Below are 17115 nucleotides of genomic sequence, written 5' to 3' on the forward strand. Positions count from 1 at the left end.
CAGCGCAGTACAGGCCCTTCGGCCCTCGATGTTGCACCGACATGGAAAAAAAAACTAAAGGCCATCTAACCTACACTATGCCCTTATCATCCATATGCTTATCCAACAAATTTTTAAATGCCCTCAATGTTGGCGAGTTCACTACTGTTGCAGGTAGGGCATTCCACGGCCTCACCACTCTTTGCGTAAACAACCCACCTCTGACCTCTGTCCTATATCTATTACCCCTCAATTTAAGGCTATGTCCCCTCGTGCTAGCCACCTCCATCCGCGGGAGAAGGCTCTCGCTGTCCACCCTATCTAACCCTCTGATCATTTTGTATGCCTCTATTAAGTCACCTCTTAACCTTCTTCTCTCTAACGAAAACAACCTCAAGTCCATCAGCCTTTCCTCATAAGATTTTCCCTCCATACCAGGCAACATCCTGGTAAATCTCCTCTGCACCCGTTCCAAAGCTTCCACGTCCTTCCTATAATGAGGCGACCAGAACTGTACGCAATACTCCAAATGCGGCCGTACTAGAGTTTTGTACAACTGCAACATGACCTCATGGCTCCGGAACTCAATCCCTCTACCAATAAAGGCCAACACACCATAGGCCTTCTTCACAACCCTATCAACCTGGATGGCAACTTTCAGGGATCTATGTACATGGACACCGAGATCCCTCTGCTCATCCACACTACCAAGAATTTTACCATTAGCCAAATATTCCGCATTCCTGTTATTCTTTCCAAAGTGAATCACCTCACACTTCTCCACATTAAACTCCATTTGCCACCTCTCAGCCCAGCTCTGTAGCTTATCTATGTCCCTCTGTAACCTGCAACATCCTTCCACACTGTCTACAACTCCACCGACTTTAGTGTCGTCTGCAAATTTACTCACCCATCCTTCTGCGCCCTCCTCTAGGTCATTTATAAAAATGACAAACAGCAACGGCCCCAGAACAGATCTTTGTGGTATGCCACTCGTAACTGAACTCCATTCTGAAAATTTCCCATCAACTACCACTCTCTGTCTTTCAACTAGCCAATTTCTGATCCACATCTCTAAATCACCCTCAATCCCCAGCCTCCGTATTTTCTGCAATAGCCGACCGTGGGGAACCTTATCAAACGCTTTACTGAAATCCATATACACCACATCCACTGCTCTACCCTCGTCTACCTGTTCAGTCACCTTCTCAAAGAACTCGATAAGGTTTGTGAGGCATGGCCTACCCTTCACAAAACCATGCTGACTATCCCTAATCATATTATTCCTATCTAGATGATTATAAATCGTATCTTTTATAATCCTCTCCAAGACCTTACCCACCACAGACGTTAGGCTCACCGGCCTATAGTTACCGGGGTTATCTCTACTCCCCTTCTTGAACAAAGGGACCACATTTGCTATCCTCCAGTCCTCTGGCACTATTCCTGTAGCCAATGATGACCTAAAAATCAAAGCCAAAGGCTCAGCAATCTCTTCCCTGGCTTCCCAGAGAATCCTAGGATAAATCCCATCCGGCCCCGGGGACTTATCTATTTTCACCTTGTCCAGAATTGCCAACACTTCTTCCCTACGCACCTCAATGCCATCTATTCTAATAGCCTGGGTCTCAGCATTCTCCTCCACAATATTATCTTTTTCCTGAGTGAATACTGACGAAAAGTATTCATTTAGTATCTCGCTTATCTCCTCAGCCTCCACACACAACTTCCTACCACTGTCCTTGACTGGCCCTACTCTTACCCTAGTCATTCTTTTATTCCTGACATACCTATAGAAAGCTTTTGGGTTTTCCTTGATCCTACCTGCCAAAGACTTCTCATGTCCCCTCCTTGCTCGTCTCAGCTCTCTCTTTAGATCCTTCCTCGCTTCCTTGTAACTATCAAGCGCCCCAACTGAAACTTCATGCCTCATCTTCACATAGGCCTCCTTCTTCCTCTTAACAAGAGATTCCACTTCTTTGGTAAACCATGGTTCCCTCGCTCGACCCCTTCCTCCCTGAAACATTTTAAACATTTTATCAGGATCTCTACAGATTGAAGTCCCTTAAAGGAAGGTCGGCGATAACTGAGTTTTTGGATGGGTTATCTTCCCATTGGTGGAGACGGAGAGGCAGTAAGAGTTGGAATCCCCATAGGGCCCTGAGGAATTTATGAAGTCCGTTGGGTTAATGCCGATGGGTAAAGTTCCTGACCTTGATGAGTTCCCCATTGAGTTTTTTAAGCAGTTTGCAGGACATTTGATCCGTTTAATATTAGAAAATTTTAATGACACCTTGTCCGGAATTCGTTGCCCACTACAAGCCCTCTATTTCCCTGATCCTTGATAAGGACAAGAACCGTACGGAATGATGATCGCTTCGACCCGTTTCTCTTTTGAATGCAGACTGTACATTTCTCACAAAAGTGGTGGCATTGCCTCCCAGTGGTGATCTCTGAAGACCAGATAGGATTTGTCAAGGCTCAGGAATTATCGGCCAATATGTCGGCTGTTAAACATTGTCCTTTTCCCCTCTGCAGTGCCCGAACCGAAGCTAATTGTTTCCATGGATACCAAAAAAGCGCTTGACAGAGTGGCGTGGGGATATCTTTTTGACATTCTTGGGAGGTTTGGTTTTGGGCAAAAGTTCAAATCCTGGGTTTGTTTACTGTATAGGGCCTTGCCGCGAGTGTTCGCACATATGCCTTGAGCTTGGGTTATTTTCGACTGAATATTTTGCAATTGAACTGCTGGCCATAGCACTAAGATCAACCAGTAAGTGGAAGGGGATAAATCGTGGAGGGAGAGAGCATAGGGTACCCTTGTCCGCAAATTATCTGCTTTTTTATATTACCCACCCAATAACCACTATGGATGAGATAATGAAGCCGGGCAGCACGGTAGCACAGTGGTTAGCATTGTTGTTTCACAGCACCAGGGCCCCAGGATCGATTCCCAGCTTGGATCACTGCCTGTGCGGACTGCACATTCTCCCCACGTCTGTGTGCGTTTCCTCCAGGCGCTCCTGTTTCCTCCCACAAGTCCTGAAAGATGTGCTTGTTCGGTGAATTGGACATTCTGAATTCTCCCTCGGTGTACCTGAACAGTCGCCGGATTGTGTCGACCAAGGAATTATCACTCTAATTTCATGAGTGTCAATGTGTAACAATAATAAAGATTTTTAGTATTATTTAGGTGTTTTGGCGCCTTCTCTGGGTGCAAGTTGAATTTGGACAAGAGTGAATACTTTCTGCTGATTCTCCCAGGGAGGCGAGCCCATCTGGGAATGTTGACTTTTCACTCTGCCAGGTCTAGCTTTCATTATCTGGGAATCCGGGTGGTCCACGATTGGGCCTCGCTCCAGAAATTAAATTGCGCAAGTCTCGTTAATGGGGTCAAATCTAACTTGGGATAACCTCCCCCTGTCTTTGGTGGGCAGGCTTCAGAGTACTAAAATGAATGTAACCTCCGGAGGTTTTTACTTTTTCAATGTCTCCCCACTTTTCTTCCCAAATCCTCCTTTGTCAAAGTTAATAAATTTGTGTCCTCTTTAATTTGGGTGGGTAAGATCCCAAGGATGTTCCTCCAGAGTGTCATGTGAGAGTGTCTTTAAGAATTGGATGTTTAAGAAATGTACCTTTAAGAAATAAAGTTGATCATATTACTGAAAAGATGTCACGGGGGGGGGGGGGAGCTGAGGTCACTACTTTTTGGGAGTTTTAGTTTCAGTTTGAAGAAAGCTTGAGTGTGGCTGTGAGCTGCATTGCTGGTGATCTCTGCCATGAAGGACTATCTCTTAATCCTTTGGTGAAATCGGAATTGTAAAAAGGTCTCAGTATTGAATATAAATCTAATGTGCTTCTGTTTGAAGGATTTGTTAAGTCTTTTGGATGTGTAAAGGAACAGTTTGCAGGATTGGGTAGTGTTGTATTGTTTTCGGGGTTATCTTTGAAGTAAGGGGTGTTAAGAGATCCAATGTTTATTTAAAAGGTTAATTTGAGTTCATGGAATAAACATTGTTTTGTTTTAAAAACCACGTGTCCATAATTGTAATACTACAGCTGGGGAATAAGCTGTGTGCTTCAAAAGCGACAATCCATTAAAGGTGGGGGTTGGTTGAACTCCATGATACATTTTGGGGTTCTGAAAACACCTCTCCCATAACAATTGGGGGCTCGTCCGGGATAAAAGTCTATCTATTGGATTGGCTTTTGTGAACTTAAAGACAGTGAAGGATTGTTACTTTTCCGATGTGGTATTTTTGTTTAAATGTCTTGTGTCCAATTTATTGTTTTACTATTGGGAAGCCAATATTGAGGAAGTACTGCTGTGTTTTTAAAAAAAATATTTTTATTAAGATATTTTAAAATTTTTATAAAAATAACATTAACAATGACATCAACATGCCCCCCGGAATACTGCATCTGCTGACATTTTAATTTTCCCCAAGAAAGTCGAAGAACGGCTGCCACTCCGGGTGAACCCGACCAGTGACCCTCTTAAGGCGAACTTTATCTTCTCAAGACTGAGAAATCCAGCCATGTCACTAACCCAGGTCTCTACACTCGGGGTCTTCGAGTCCCTCCACATTAACAAGATCCGTCTCCGGGCTACCAGGGAGGCAAAGGCCAAGATGTCAGCCTCTTTCGACCCATGAACTCCCGGCTTTCCGACACTCCAAAGATCGCTACCTCCAGACTCGGCACCACCCGTGTTTTTAGTACCGTGGACATTGCCTTAGCAAAACCCTACCAAAACCCTGTAAGCTTCGGGCATCCCAAAACACGTGGACATGATTTGCTGGGCTTCCCACGCAAGCTCGCACACTTATCCTCTATTCCAAAAAACTTACTCATCCCAGCCGCTGTCATGTGTGCCTGGTGGACTACCTTAAATTGTATCAGGCTAAGCCTGGCACGTGATGAGTATTAACCCTGCTTAGGGCATCCGCCCATAGACCCGCCTCTATCTCTCCTCCTAGCTCGCCCTCCCACTTGCCCTTAAGCTCCTCCACCGGAGTTTCCTCCACCGGAGTTTCCTCCGTCTCCGAAAGCTCCTGGTAAATATCTGAAGCCTTCCCCTCTCCCACCCAGGTACTGGAGACTACTCTATCCTGTATCCCCTGTGGCGGCAGCAGCGGAAAGGCCAGCACCTGTTTTCTCAGGAAGTTTCGCATCTGCAAATACCTAAACCCGTTTCCTGCTGGCAATTCAAATTTATCCTCCAAGGCTTTCAAGCTGGGAAAGCTCCCATCTATAAATAGATCTCCCATCCTTCTAATTCCTGCCCTTTTCCATCTCCGGAACCACCAACTAGCCTACCCGATACAAACCGATGATTATTATAAATCGGGGTCCAAACCGATGCTCCGTCCACTCTCTTACACCTCCTCCATTGCCCCCAGATTCTCAGCCGCCACCACCACCGGACTTGTGCAGTATCGGGCCGGCGAGAAAGGAAGAGGTGCCGTTATCAGTGCTCCCAAACTGGTGTCTTTGCATGACGCCACCTCCATCCACTCCCACACCGACCCCTCCCCCACTACCCACTTCCTAATCATGGCTATATTAGCGGCCCCGTAGTAATTGCAGAAGTTCGGCAGCGCCAACCCACCCTCCCCCCCCGACTGTGCTCCACCAACACTTTCTTCACTCACGGGGTTTTATCCGCCCACACAAAGCCCAAAATAATCTTATTCACCCGCTTGGAAAAGGCCTTTGGGATGAAGATGGGGAGGCACTGAAAGACAAACAGAAATCTGGGGAGGACCGTCATTTTCACGGTCTGTACCCTCCCCGCCACTGATAGCGGGACCACGTTCCATCTCTTCAAGTCCCCTTCCATTTGTTCTACCAGCCGGGATAGGTTTAACTTGTGCAGTGTCTCCAATTCCCGGGCCACCTGGATTCCCAGATCCGAAAGCTCAACCTTATCATTCTAAGCGGCAGCTCTCCCAGTCTCTTCTCCTGTCCTCTTGCCTGGATCGCGAACATCTCGCTTTTCCTCATGTTCAATTTTGGAATTTTCAACCTTGTTTCAAATCTGTGACCGTGCCCACACCTATCTCTGTAACCTCCTTCAGCTCAACGCTCCTCTTGAGGTATCTGCATTCTTCCAATGATGAGTATCCGCAGTTTTCATTGTTCCACCCAGCTTTCAGCTGCTTGGGCCCTAAGCTTTGGGGGTTCTGTTCCGAAGCGCCCCTGCTTCTCTTCTCTCCTTTAAGACAATTTTTAAAACCTAGACTTTTAGCCAGGTCTTCTGTCCTAATGTCTTGTGTGTGTGTGTGTGACTAAAATTTGGCAGATGGAGTACAATGTGGGAAAATGTGAACTTCTCCACTTTGGCAAGAAGAATAGAAAAGCAGTAAACTATTTAAACGGAGAACATGGTGATATAGAGGAATCTGGATGCCCTGGTAGATATGATTGCATTAGAGGCAGTACAGAAAACATACATTTGATTCATTCCTGAGATGAGGAGTTTACCCTATGAAGAAAGGTTGAACAGTTTGGGCCTATACCCATTGGAGTTTAGAAGAATGAAAGGTGATTTTAGTGAAGCCTACAAGATCCTGAGGGGACTTGATAACGTAGATACTAGGAGGATGGTTCCATTTGTGGAGCAGACTAGAACTGGGACACAGTTTTAAAGATAGGAGGTTTCCCTTTTACAACTGAGATTAGGCAAATCATTTTCTGAGGACCATTCGTCTGTGGCATGCTCTTTCCTGGAAAGTAGTGGAGGCTGGATCATTGAATTTATTCGAGTGTTTGATAAGCTTGGTTTGGGGGTGGGGTGCAGACAGCAAAGTGACATTGAGACCACAGCTAGATCAACTATAATTTATTGAATAGTGGAGCACACTTTCAGGGCTGAATGACCTATTCCTGTTCCTACTGTTACGGGCCAGGGTTTAGAAAACTGCAAAGTATATCATGGAGTTCATCTGACCTACAACTGTTTATTTATTTTGGTTATGATGAGCACAAGGGCCTGCCTTTCAGGTGTTATTCAACAGAGGCCCCAAGCACATTTAATCAAAAACAAAGTTTATTTTGCAAATTTAGTTTTCAGTTTTATAAATACACATAGTAAGTATTTTTTATCAACTACCAACGTAAATACCGCATACAGCTAAAGTACTCTATGTATAATCCTTAATAAATTTCCCCCTTAAGCTGTTGCAATTTAACAACAAGATCCCATAAACCAGAAACCCCTTTCAAAGGTATGGCCCAGCACACAGCACTGAAGACCTGGTTTGGATATTCTTGTGCCCTTTCCAAAACAGCAGGTTTTAATACCTTCCAGAAAACAGTAATTTATTTTCAAGTTATCAAGCAGCCTGGAAGCAGCTTTTAAAATGCAAATGGGCACTTCTTTTTCAACCCATGCAGAACAGACCAGTTAAAAACTGCTTTCTTCCACAACTTGCTATCAGGAGTGCAACAATCTTGACACAGCAAACTTTGGAAAAGTTAGGGGCAGATCAGAGCTTTCTCTTGTAGTCTATCTTTTTATATAAAACAGAGCTAGTCACAGAAAGGAAGAGAGAAAGGAAAAGTAAAACTCAGAGCCACAGCCCAGCTTCACCCACACAATGACATCACTGAAGCCATGTGATAAGACAAAAACATTTCTTAAAGGGACACTCCCATGACACTATATAAATACAAGATGTTGTTACATAGCTTGTTAACCATTGGAGAGGAGGCGCACACCCTTGTGAGTGCGGGATATTATGTTTCATTTGCTGCCACGTAGTTTCAGATGTGATCTCGGGTACAGAGGTGAGATGAGATTGATATAAAGGGGCCTACTTTGAATCAAATATATGAATTTATGAGCAGGACAGTTTCATAGTGAGATAGCCTCTCCATCACGTTTCTTTCTTTCACTATCTCTGTGTTTCTTTGCCTGTCTCTCTTCCTTTCTGTGACTAGCTCTGTTTTATATAAAAAGATAGACTGCAAGAGAAAGCTCTGATCTGCCCCGAACTTTTCCAAAGTTTGCTGTGTCAAGATTGTTGCACTCCTGATAGCAAGTTGAGGAAGAAAGTAGAGCCACTCTTTACTTGGAAAGGATTTATTCATAGTGAAGTATTACAGGTATATATCGCCTGACTCCACTCTCGTTCTTGTGTGAGTAAGTATCTTTTTGAAAGTGCGCAAGTAACTATCCAGTTAATGCCCTCCACCTCAGTTGACACAATGAACAAAGATGACTGCATCAAAAGAGCCAACACCTGTCCTGTGATACTTGACTGATCAGTAAGTACCCTGGCAGAGTTCAGTATATGAAAGTAATTTTTTGCTTGGATGTGAATGTACCCAGCAAGTTACTTTTTCCCCCAAAACTGATGTAAAATGCAAAAGCATGCAATTTGATGTTTGTTTATTCTGGAATACACTTGGCCATCATTCCAGGGGCAATCCATGCAAGTTTAACCACTAACTGAAACAAACCTCATAGCTGTTCTGTAAGAATATCTCTTCTGGACAATGTAGGTTGGTTAAGATGCCAAAATGTGCTTTTCATGCCAGTGCAGAAATTTGTGTTTATCAAGTTTAATGGAAGACAGTAGGCTAACACACAAATCCCATGGGTCATGGTGTAGAGTATTTTAAAGAAGTAAACTTGAATGTGAAGTAGAATTGAGGAGACATGCACTGATGTAAAGCAGTGATTGAATTGTGTTGCTTGTTAATGTGTTTGCATGTATTGAGGAAATGAGGTAGGTTCTAATGCCGAATGTGATTTCAATGCAATAAGTTTGTTTTAGTTTTAGTTAAAAGTACATTTTAAAGATACTAATCAGTTCCGAATATCATCTATTTTCTTTTAAAATGTGAGGAACAACTCTTACAATATAACTGGATTTGTCTGCAAACTCTTGTTCCACTTGTGCATGACATGCACGAGAAACTATATCATAAATTTATATTATGAGGCAGGGGTGCCCACTGTTGCTGTTGCTTTTTGTGCTGGCCATAGAGCCGTTGGTGATGGCTCTCAGGGGGTCGGCGTTGTGGCGGGGGATTATGAGGGGACAGAGGGAGCATCAGGTGTCGCTCTGTGCCGATGATCTCTTGCTGTATGTTTTGGATCTGTTGGAGAGTATGGGAAGGATTTTGGGCCTGGTGGGGAGGTTTCAAGGATTCTTGGGTACAAACTGAAAGTAGGGAAAAGCGAGGTATTCCCGGTGAATGATCTGGGACAGCGGACTAATTTAGGGGGGGATACCATTTCCGGTAGCGAGGGATAGGTTTAGGCATTTAGGGATTCGGGTAGTGAGGGAATGGATGGGGCTCCAAAAGTGGAACTTAATGAAGCTGGTGGAGGAGGCCAGGGAGGATTTTTGGAGATGGGATACACTGCACTTAACAGTGGCAGGGAGGGTCCAAGTGGTGAAAATGAATATTCTACCGAGGTTCATATTTATCTTTCAGGCTCTCCCGGTCTATTTACCAAAAGATTGGAAAGTGGACATGAGCATCCCGGACTTTGTATGGGCGGTGAAAGTGCCGAGGGTGTGGAGAACCCTGCTGCAGAGGCGGCCGGGGGGGGGGGGGGGGGGGGGGGTTGGTGTTGCCGAACTTACTTCATTACTATTGGGCGGCGAATGTGGACAAGGTGCGGAGGTGGTAGGAAGGAGAAGGGGTAGAATGCGTTGGGATGGAGGAGGAATCTTGTAAGGGGTCTAGTTTGAGGGCTGTGGTGATGGCAGCATTGCCAATGGCTCCAAATAGGGATTCAGGGAGCCCAGTGGTGTAGTCCACGGTGAAGAAATGGAATTAGCTGAGGAGGCATTTTAGGATGGAAGGGATGTCGATGCTAACACCGCTGTGCGAAAATCATAGGTTTCCGCCGGGGGGGTTGATGGTTAGTGTATGCAGGAGGTGGAGGAAAGTGGGACTGGTCAAGGTGAGGATCTGTATTTGGAGGAAGGGTTCGCCAGTCTGGAGGGGCAAGGGAGAGGGTTGAGCTGCCAAGGGGGTGTGAGTTCAGATATCTGCAGGTTAGGGACTTTGCCCGAAAGGTCTGGAGGGGGTTCCCTAGGTTGCCCGGGATACACCATGCTGGAGTGACTGCTGCTTCCGGATGTGGAAGGGGAGGGAAGAATTGGGGATAAAGACAAGTGACTGGGGGAGCAGGAAGGTGAGCAGGTGGTGAAGATCAAGGAGAAATGGGAAGCGGAGTTGGAAGGGGAGATCAATTGGGGAGTATGGAGTGAGGCACTGCGAAGAATGAATGGGACCTCCTCTTGTGCAAGGATGAGCCTGATACAGTTTAAGGTGGTGCACAGGGTGCATATGACTCGGGGAAAATGAGTGGGTTCTTTCATTGGGTATCAGATGAGTGTGAGAGGTGTGGACATGCACTTTTTTGGAGTTGCGAAAAATTGGGAAGATTCTGGGCGGGACAGTTCATGGTCTTAGCCAGGGGAGTGGAGGAGGAGTGGACCCCGGACCCTTTGTTTGCGATATTTGGGGTTTCAGAGAAGCCAGAGCTCATGGAGAGGAAGAAGGCCGATATCGTGACTTTCGCCTCTCTGATTGCTGTAGTGGCGGTTGGCATCGCCACTGGGGGTAGCAGCATGGTTGGGTGACCTGTATGACTTCCTGCGTTTGGAGAAGATGAAGTATGAGTTGAGGGGCTCAGTGGGGGGAGGGGAGTTTGAGAAAAGGTGGGGGATGTTTATGACCGTGTTTGAGGAGCTGTTCATCGGAAGGGGGAGAGGGTGAAAAAGGGGAAAAATATGTACAGACTATATAGTTGATTGTTGGGAAGCATGTTTCCCGGGGTGTTTATTTGCTGTTTTGATACATGTTTGAAATAAAATACGTTAAAAAAAAATTATATGTAACTAATAATCTTTATCAGTGTTACAAGTAGGCTTACATTAACACTGCAATGAAATTACTGTGAAAATCCCCCAGACGCCGCACTCCGGCACCTGTTCGGGTAAATCAAGGAAGAATTCAGAATGTCCAATTTACCCAACAAGTACATCTTCTGGGACTTGTGGGAGGAAACTGGAGCACCGGAGGAAATCCATGCAAACACAGGGAGAATGTGCAGACTCCACGTAGACAGCGACCCAAGCCGGGAATTGAACCACTATGCTACCGTGCCACCCTTTTATATTTGATATCTTGTCCGGAAACAACTACTTGTTCTCGGACTAGGTGATGTGGATATAGATTAGATGTTGACCTGTGGAATTGGGGTTTGAATTCATTCCTGTGATATAAAAGCCACCTCTGATACTCATCTATGAGTCCGTACTTTGCATGTTTAATGTCCCAATTCAGTACCTGTGAGATTACTTTGGAGTAACTGGAGATTTTAATGATCAAGAAAGCAAACACCCAGCACCTGAAATGAGAAATGTTCTGTTTCGCTTCAATTAAGGAACACAAAAGCCAGTAATGCCGAGGCAAATCCTGTGCTCTCTGAGCTGGCTTCACCCTCATAAACGTGATATCATCCAAATCTCTTCTGCGAGTATCCCAATTGCAGCTGTCCTGTTTGCCTATCACCCTCTGCTCACTCACTGACTCATTGGCTCCTGATCCATCAATGTTTTAATTTTATTCTCAACCTTCTATTCAAAACCCATCTTGGCCTTGACTTTCCAATCTCTTTTTGTCCTACAATCCTGAAACTCTGTGCTTCTCCAACTTCTTTCTCACTGCCATTTGTGACAACCTTGGGCCTTAAGTGCTCCAGTCTAACTCACCCCAAAACCTCTTTGACTTCCCTATTTTATGACTTTGTTTAAAACGTACCTCTTTGATTAAGTAGCCTTTCCTAATGTTGTCTCCATTAGATATTTGAAAAACGTTGTTGCAAAGATGCAGTATCATTCCCAAGTTCTTAGCACTTAGGTTTGCTTTTGTTAAAGGATTACTTTCTAAAAAAAAGTCGTTGCAGGATAAATTAGAGTCAGGATCACTGTTTTGTAGTCATCAAATGCATTATAGTAAATTTTGCTGCTCAGCGCATACCGCATACAGGAGAATTTCAAACAGCTTAGATTAGATTTGCATGTAAGCCCAAGAAGTGAAAGGTCTGTTTCTAACCTACTGTTCAAATGAGTCCTTCACTTTTGTGTGTCTCAGCTATGGTTAGTAATAAATGGTGTATATAAATCCTGTAATTTGTCATTTGACCTAGTTAACACAGTGAATAATTATAATGCAGCAACATAATTCTGACCTGATATTGATGGTTGATTCCATCACTCATTTTATATTAATTCTGTGAAATTATGGATTTATGATGTCATCTAACATATTAATTTGAGGTCCATAACAGCTGTATTTGTAGAGTTATAGTGCTTCAATACACTTCAAAGGATTTCCCCCTGCTACTAATTTTTATTGAGGGTAAACTGAGTGTTGCACCTTAGGAAAGAATGGTATATGCAAGTTAATATGAGTGAAGACGACCAACTTACTCATGTTAAAAGGATTTGAATATGCATAGCAGACCATGCCTTTAATTTAATCCAGATGTTGTATGAACGTTTCTATTTGTGTAACAATAAAAGTCTTTTTAAAATACAGGTAAAATTTCAATACAAGTTTAATTTGAAAAATATGCACTTATTTGTCATTATGCATTGTAGCTTTCAAAGAAGTCAGCGTTTGTTTTTCAGTCGATTAGCCAAAAGTGCTTGGCAAGAAGCCTACTGACCAGTCTTTAACAAGTGCAGTGGTAGCTGTGGAAATTTATTGTATTGCAATTATTTCTAAAAAAAAATTTTTTTGTTTTCTCTGCTTTAGGCGTTCAGCTAAGCATCTGTGGAAACGAGCAAAGTAAGCTCCTATTTCATGGTACTATATTCTGAAACTTGCTTCTGACTCATAACTGGGTAGTGGGTATCTGTACTGCCATTCCAACTAACAGCCTGTGGAACTTTGATCTCGCAAATACTACTTTTCTGGGATGCTAATATTTTAGCTCTCTTCTGCTGTTTGCTGACAATACATAGAGATTGTCAGAACTTCAGTGCAAAGTACATGTTTGGTCTGTCTTCCTGACATTGGTTTTATGTGAAATTGTGTACCAGTAACCATTAGAACTTTTGTTCTTTTGTTGGATTTCTTGGCAGATGGAGATTATTGGCATCTACTTATTTAGTTCTGAAACGTGTAATTTTCAGTGTTTATCAAGGCTGAAACAAAGAAACATTTTTTTGTAACAGTAGAACTATGAATTATTCTATGCACGATCTGCCGGAAGAATTCTGTGGTTTTCAAAAGGCCTGATCATTCAACTGTAGAATTATCAATGCCCCAACATAATTCATTTGTTTGGCTTCGGAATCTTCACAAATAATTGATCTGAATGTAAAGTGCACAAGCTGCTACTTTTAATTACGCAGTGACTGGCCTGGACAGTGAGATGTGTAACAGGAGTTTTCCAGGAAATGGAGAAGGCATGAATTAATGCTGTTATTACACTTTAAACGTGTAGACCAGGGATTTACTCCAAATTAACATTCAGAGACAGGTAACCTCAACACATAGGTTTACACATTAACCCTGTGTCTGCGTGTCCCATAACCCAAACATGTGACGGTAGGTGGATTGGCCATATCTTTATATTAAAACAGTAAAAAATATATACAAGGCCATAGGTGGATTGGCCATGCTAAATTGCCCCTTAATTGGAAAAAGAAAATGTAACCTCAGCACAAACAATTAACCTTGTTTAAAAGATCATGAAATTTTGGGTGTTCATTAATGAGTGCGATGACAATATGCCCAAATCATCATTGTATACTTTTGAGTATGAAAATCAGCCATGCAACCCGTGCCAAAATTCTTCCCTCTTTTTTTTAAATGGGTGCTGGGAGGCAGATGAGAGATGGGATTTGTGGTGCGGTACTGGCCTCTTAACATTGTGACCAAATGTTCTTCTGAATTTTTAAAACTTTTGTTTGAGACTTGTTCTGCTTCCTGTTCATTTTAATAGATTTTTATTACACATAGAAGTCACATTAAAGTTTGAAAATCTTCCTCAATTAATGGTTGATGTGCATTAATGATGGCTAAATGAGCTAAGTATGACATTTTCTGGTTTGGGTTGTGTGCTTTGGTTGATTTTCAATTGTTTACACTGATTCACACCTGCTTTAACTTGAAGCATATTCTAACGTGATTGGGGAGATAATTGGGTGTAACATTTTAGTTGTTCTTTCATGGGTGGTAAACTTGGCCGGTGGGCCACTTTCTTGAACCACTGCAGTACACCCACAGTGCTGTAACAAAGAGCATTCCAGGATTTTGATCCAGCAACAGTGAAGGATTGGCAATATAGTTCCAAGTCAGGATGGTTTGTGCCTTGCAGGGGAGCTTACAGGTGGTGGTGTTCCCATCCATCCGTCTGCTGCCCTTTGTGCTTGTGGGTGGTACAGGTCATAAGTTTGGAAGGTGCCGTCAAATGAGCTCTGGTGAGTTCCTGAACTGCATCTTAGAGGTGGTATAAACTGTTGCCACTGTAGGTCAGTGGTCGAATTTGTGAATATTCAAGTTGGAGAATGGAGTGCCAATCAAGTGGACTGCTTTGTCCTGGATGGTATCTAGCTTCTTGAATTTAGGGGCAGCACAGTGGTTAGCATAGTCACTCCACGGCTCCGGGGTCCCAGGTTTGATTCCGGCTTGGGTCGCTGTCTGTGTGGAGTCTGCACGTTCTCCCCGTGTCTGCGTGGGTTTCTTCCAGGTGCTCCGGTTTCCTCCCACAGTCCAAAGATGTGCAGGTTGGGTGGATTGGCCATGATAAATTACCTTTAGTGTCTAAAAAGGTTGGATGGGGCTACTGGGTTATGGGGATAGGGTGGAGGGCTTTAGTGGGGTGCTCTTTCAAAAGGCTGGTGCAGACTTGATGGGCCGAATGTCCTCCTTCTGCACTGTAAATTCTATGATTCTATGAATGCCGTAGCTGCACTCATCCAGGAAAGTGGACAGTTCCATCACACTCTTGACTTGTGTTTCGGAAATGTTGGGCAGACCTTGGGGAGTCGGGATGAGTTTCTCACCTCAGAATTCCCAGTCTCTGAACTGCTCTTATAGCCACAATATTTGTATGGCAGGTCCACTTCAGTTTCTGGTTAGTGAAACTCCCAGGACGTTGATCGTGGGAGATTTAGCGACAGTAATGTAATTGAATATCAAGGGGCGATAGTTGGATCCTATTTTTGGAGATGGTCATTGCCTGGCACTTGTGTGGCATGAATTTTCCTTGCCACTTGTGAACCCAAGCCTGGATAATTATCCAAAGAGAAAATACTGGAAAATCTCAGCAGGTCTGGCAGCATCCGCAGGGAGAGAAAAGAGCTAACATTTCAAATCCAGGTGAGTCTTTGTCAAACGTTAGCTTTTTTCTCTCCTTACAGATGCTGCCAGACCTGTTGAGATTTTCCAGCATTTTCTCTTTGGTTTCGGATTCCAGCATCCGCAGTAATTTTCTTTTATCCTGGATATTATCCAGGTCTTGTTGCGTTTGAACTTGGAGCGCTTCAGTATCTGAGGAGTTTTGAATGGTGCGGAACATTATGCAGTCATCGGCGAACATCCCCAACTGTGTCCTTATGATTGAAGGAAGATTGTTGTTGAAGTAGCTGAAGGTGATTGGGCCGAGGACACGACCCTGAGGAACTTGCTTTCTGCCAAATATGACTCCAACCACAAGAGGGTTCCCCTCAAATCCCAGTGACTTCAATTGGCTATTCTTGATGCCATTCTCAATCAATACTGCCTTGATGTCAAGGGCAGTCACTCTCACTTCATCTCTGGAGTTGAGCCCTTTTGCCCATGTTTGAGCGAAGGCTTTAATAAGGTAAAAGGCTGAGTGTCTGATGCGATCCAAACTAGTTATCTGCTTTATAGTACTGTTTTTTAAAAATATAAATTTAAAAGTACCCAATTCATTTTTTTCCAATTAAGGGCAATTTAGCATGGCCAATTCACCTAGCTGCACATGATAGAATTTACAGCGCAGAAGGAGGCCATTCGGCCCATTGAGTCTGCACCAGCTCTTGGAAAGAGCACCCTACCCAAGGTCAACACCTCCACCTTATCCCCATAACCCAGTAACCCCACCCAACACTAAGGGCAATTTTGGACACTAAGGGCAATTTATCATGGCCTATCCACCTAACTTGCACATCTTTGGACTGTGGGAGGAAACCGGAGCACCCGGAGGAAACCCACGCACACACGGGGAGGATGTGCAGACTCCACACAGACAGTGACCCAAGCCGGAATCGAACCTGGGACCCTGGAGCTGTAAAGCAATTGTGCTATCCACAAGGCTACCGTGCTGCCCTGCTTTATAGTACTGTTAATGACCTCTTTCGTCACTTTACTGATGATCGCAAGTCGGCTGATGGGGTGGCAACTGGCCAGATTGGATTTGTCCTGTCCCTTGTGGACATACCTGGGCAATTTTCCACATTGCCGTGTAGATGTCAGTATTTATCTGTACTGGAATAGCTTGGCTAGGTGTGCAGCAAGTTCTGGAGCATAGGTTTTCAGTCCTGTTGACGGAATATTGTCAGCGCATATAACCGTTGCAGTATCCAGTACTTTTAGCTGCTTGATATTACGTGGAGTGATTCGAATCAGTTGAATCCATCGTATCCCATTGATAAAGAAGGAGGCCATTTAGTCTATCCAAGTCTGCACCGACCTTCTGAAAGAGCACCCTACCTTTGCCCACTCCCCCGCCCTATCCCATAACCCCAACTAACCCACATGTCTCTGGACACTAGGGAGAACATGCAAACTCCACACTCAGTCACCCAAGGCTGAATTCAAACCTGGGTCCCGGCAGCAGTGCTAGCCACTGTGCCGCTTGGAACTTCTGGCTGCATATTGTTGTAAATGCTTTAGCCTTGTCTTTTGCACTGATGTTCTGATGCTTCTCCATCATTGAGGATGAGGATGTTTGTGGAGCCTCCTCCAGTGAGTTGTCCAAGCACATTGGTAGAACTGCTTAGCTTAAGATCTGTCCCGTTGGTTGTGGAATTACTTGCTGCTAATGCTGTTTGGCACACAAGTAGCCTTGTATTATAGCTTCAACCAGGTTGACACTCATTTTTACTTATGCCTGGTGTTGCTCCT

At 44.1% G+C, this 17115-nt stretch overlaps 1 protein-coding gene across 2 annotated transcripts in view; it reads left to right on the plus strand.

The window, feature by feature from the left end:
- The window catches only part of map2k4a (mitogen-activated protein kinase kinase 4a), a 213090-nt gene that overhangs the window by 72223 nt on the left and 123752 nt on the right, over positions 1–17115 (plus strand). Inside the window, exon 3 of one of the 2 annotated variants that reach the window (XM_038778177.1) lies at positions 12772–12804. The exons of the other annotated variant lie outside the window; for it this stretch is intronic. Within the exon in view, the coding sequence (XP_038634105.1) occupies positions 12772–12804 (33 nt within the window). The remainder of the gene's footprint in view (positions 1–12771; positions 12805–17115) is intronic. 2 annotated transcript variants of the gene reach the window in all.

Source organism: Scyliorhinus canicula, chromosome 18 (assembly GCF_902713615.1).
Source record: "Scyliorhinus canicula chromosome 18, sScyCan1.1, whole genome shotgun sequence".
In the NCBI taxonomy this organism is placed as follows: domain Eukaryota; kingdom Metazoa; phylum Chordata; class Chondrichthyes; order Carcharhiniformes; family Scyliorhinidae; genus Scyliorhinus; species Scyliorhinus canicula.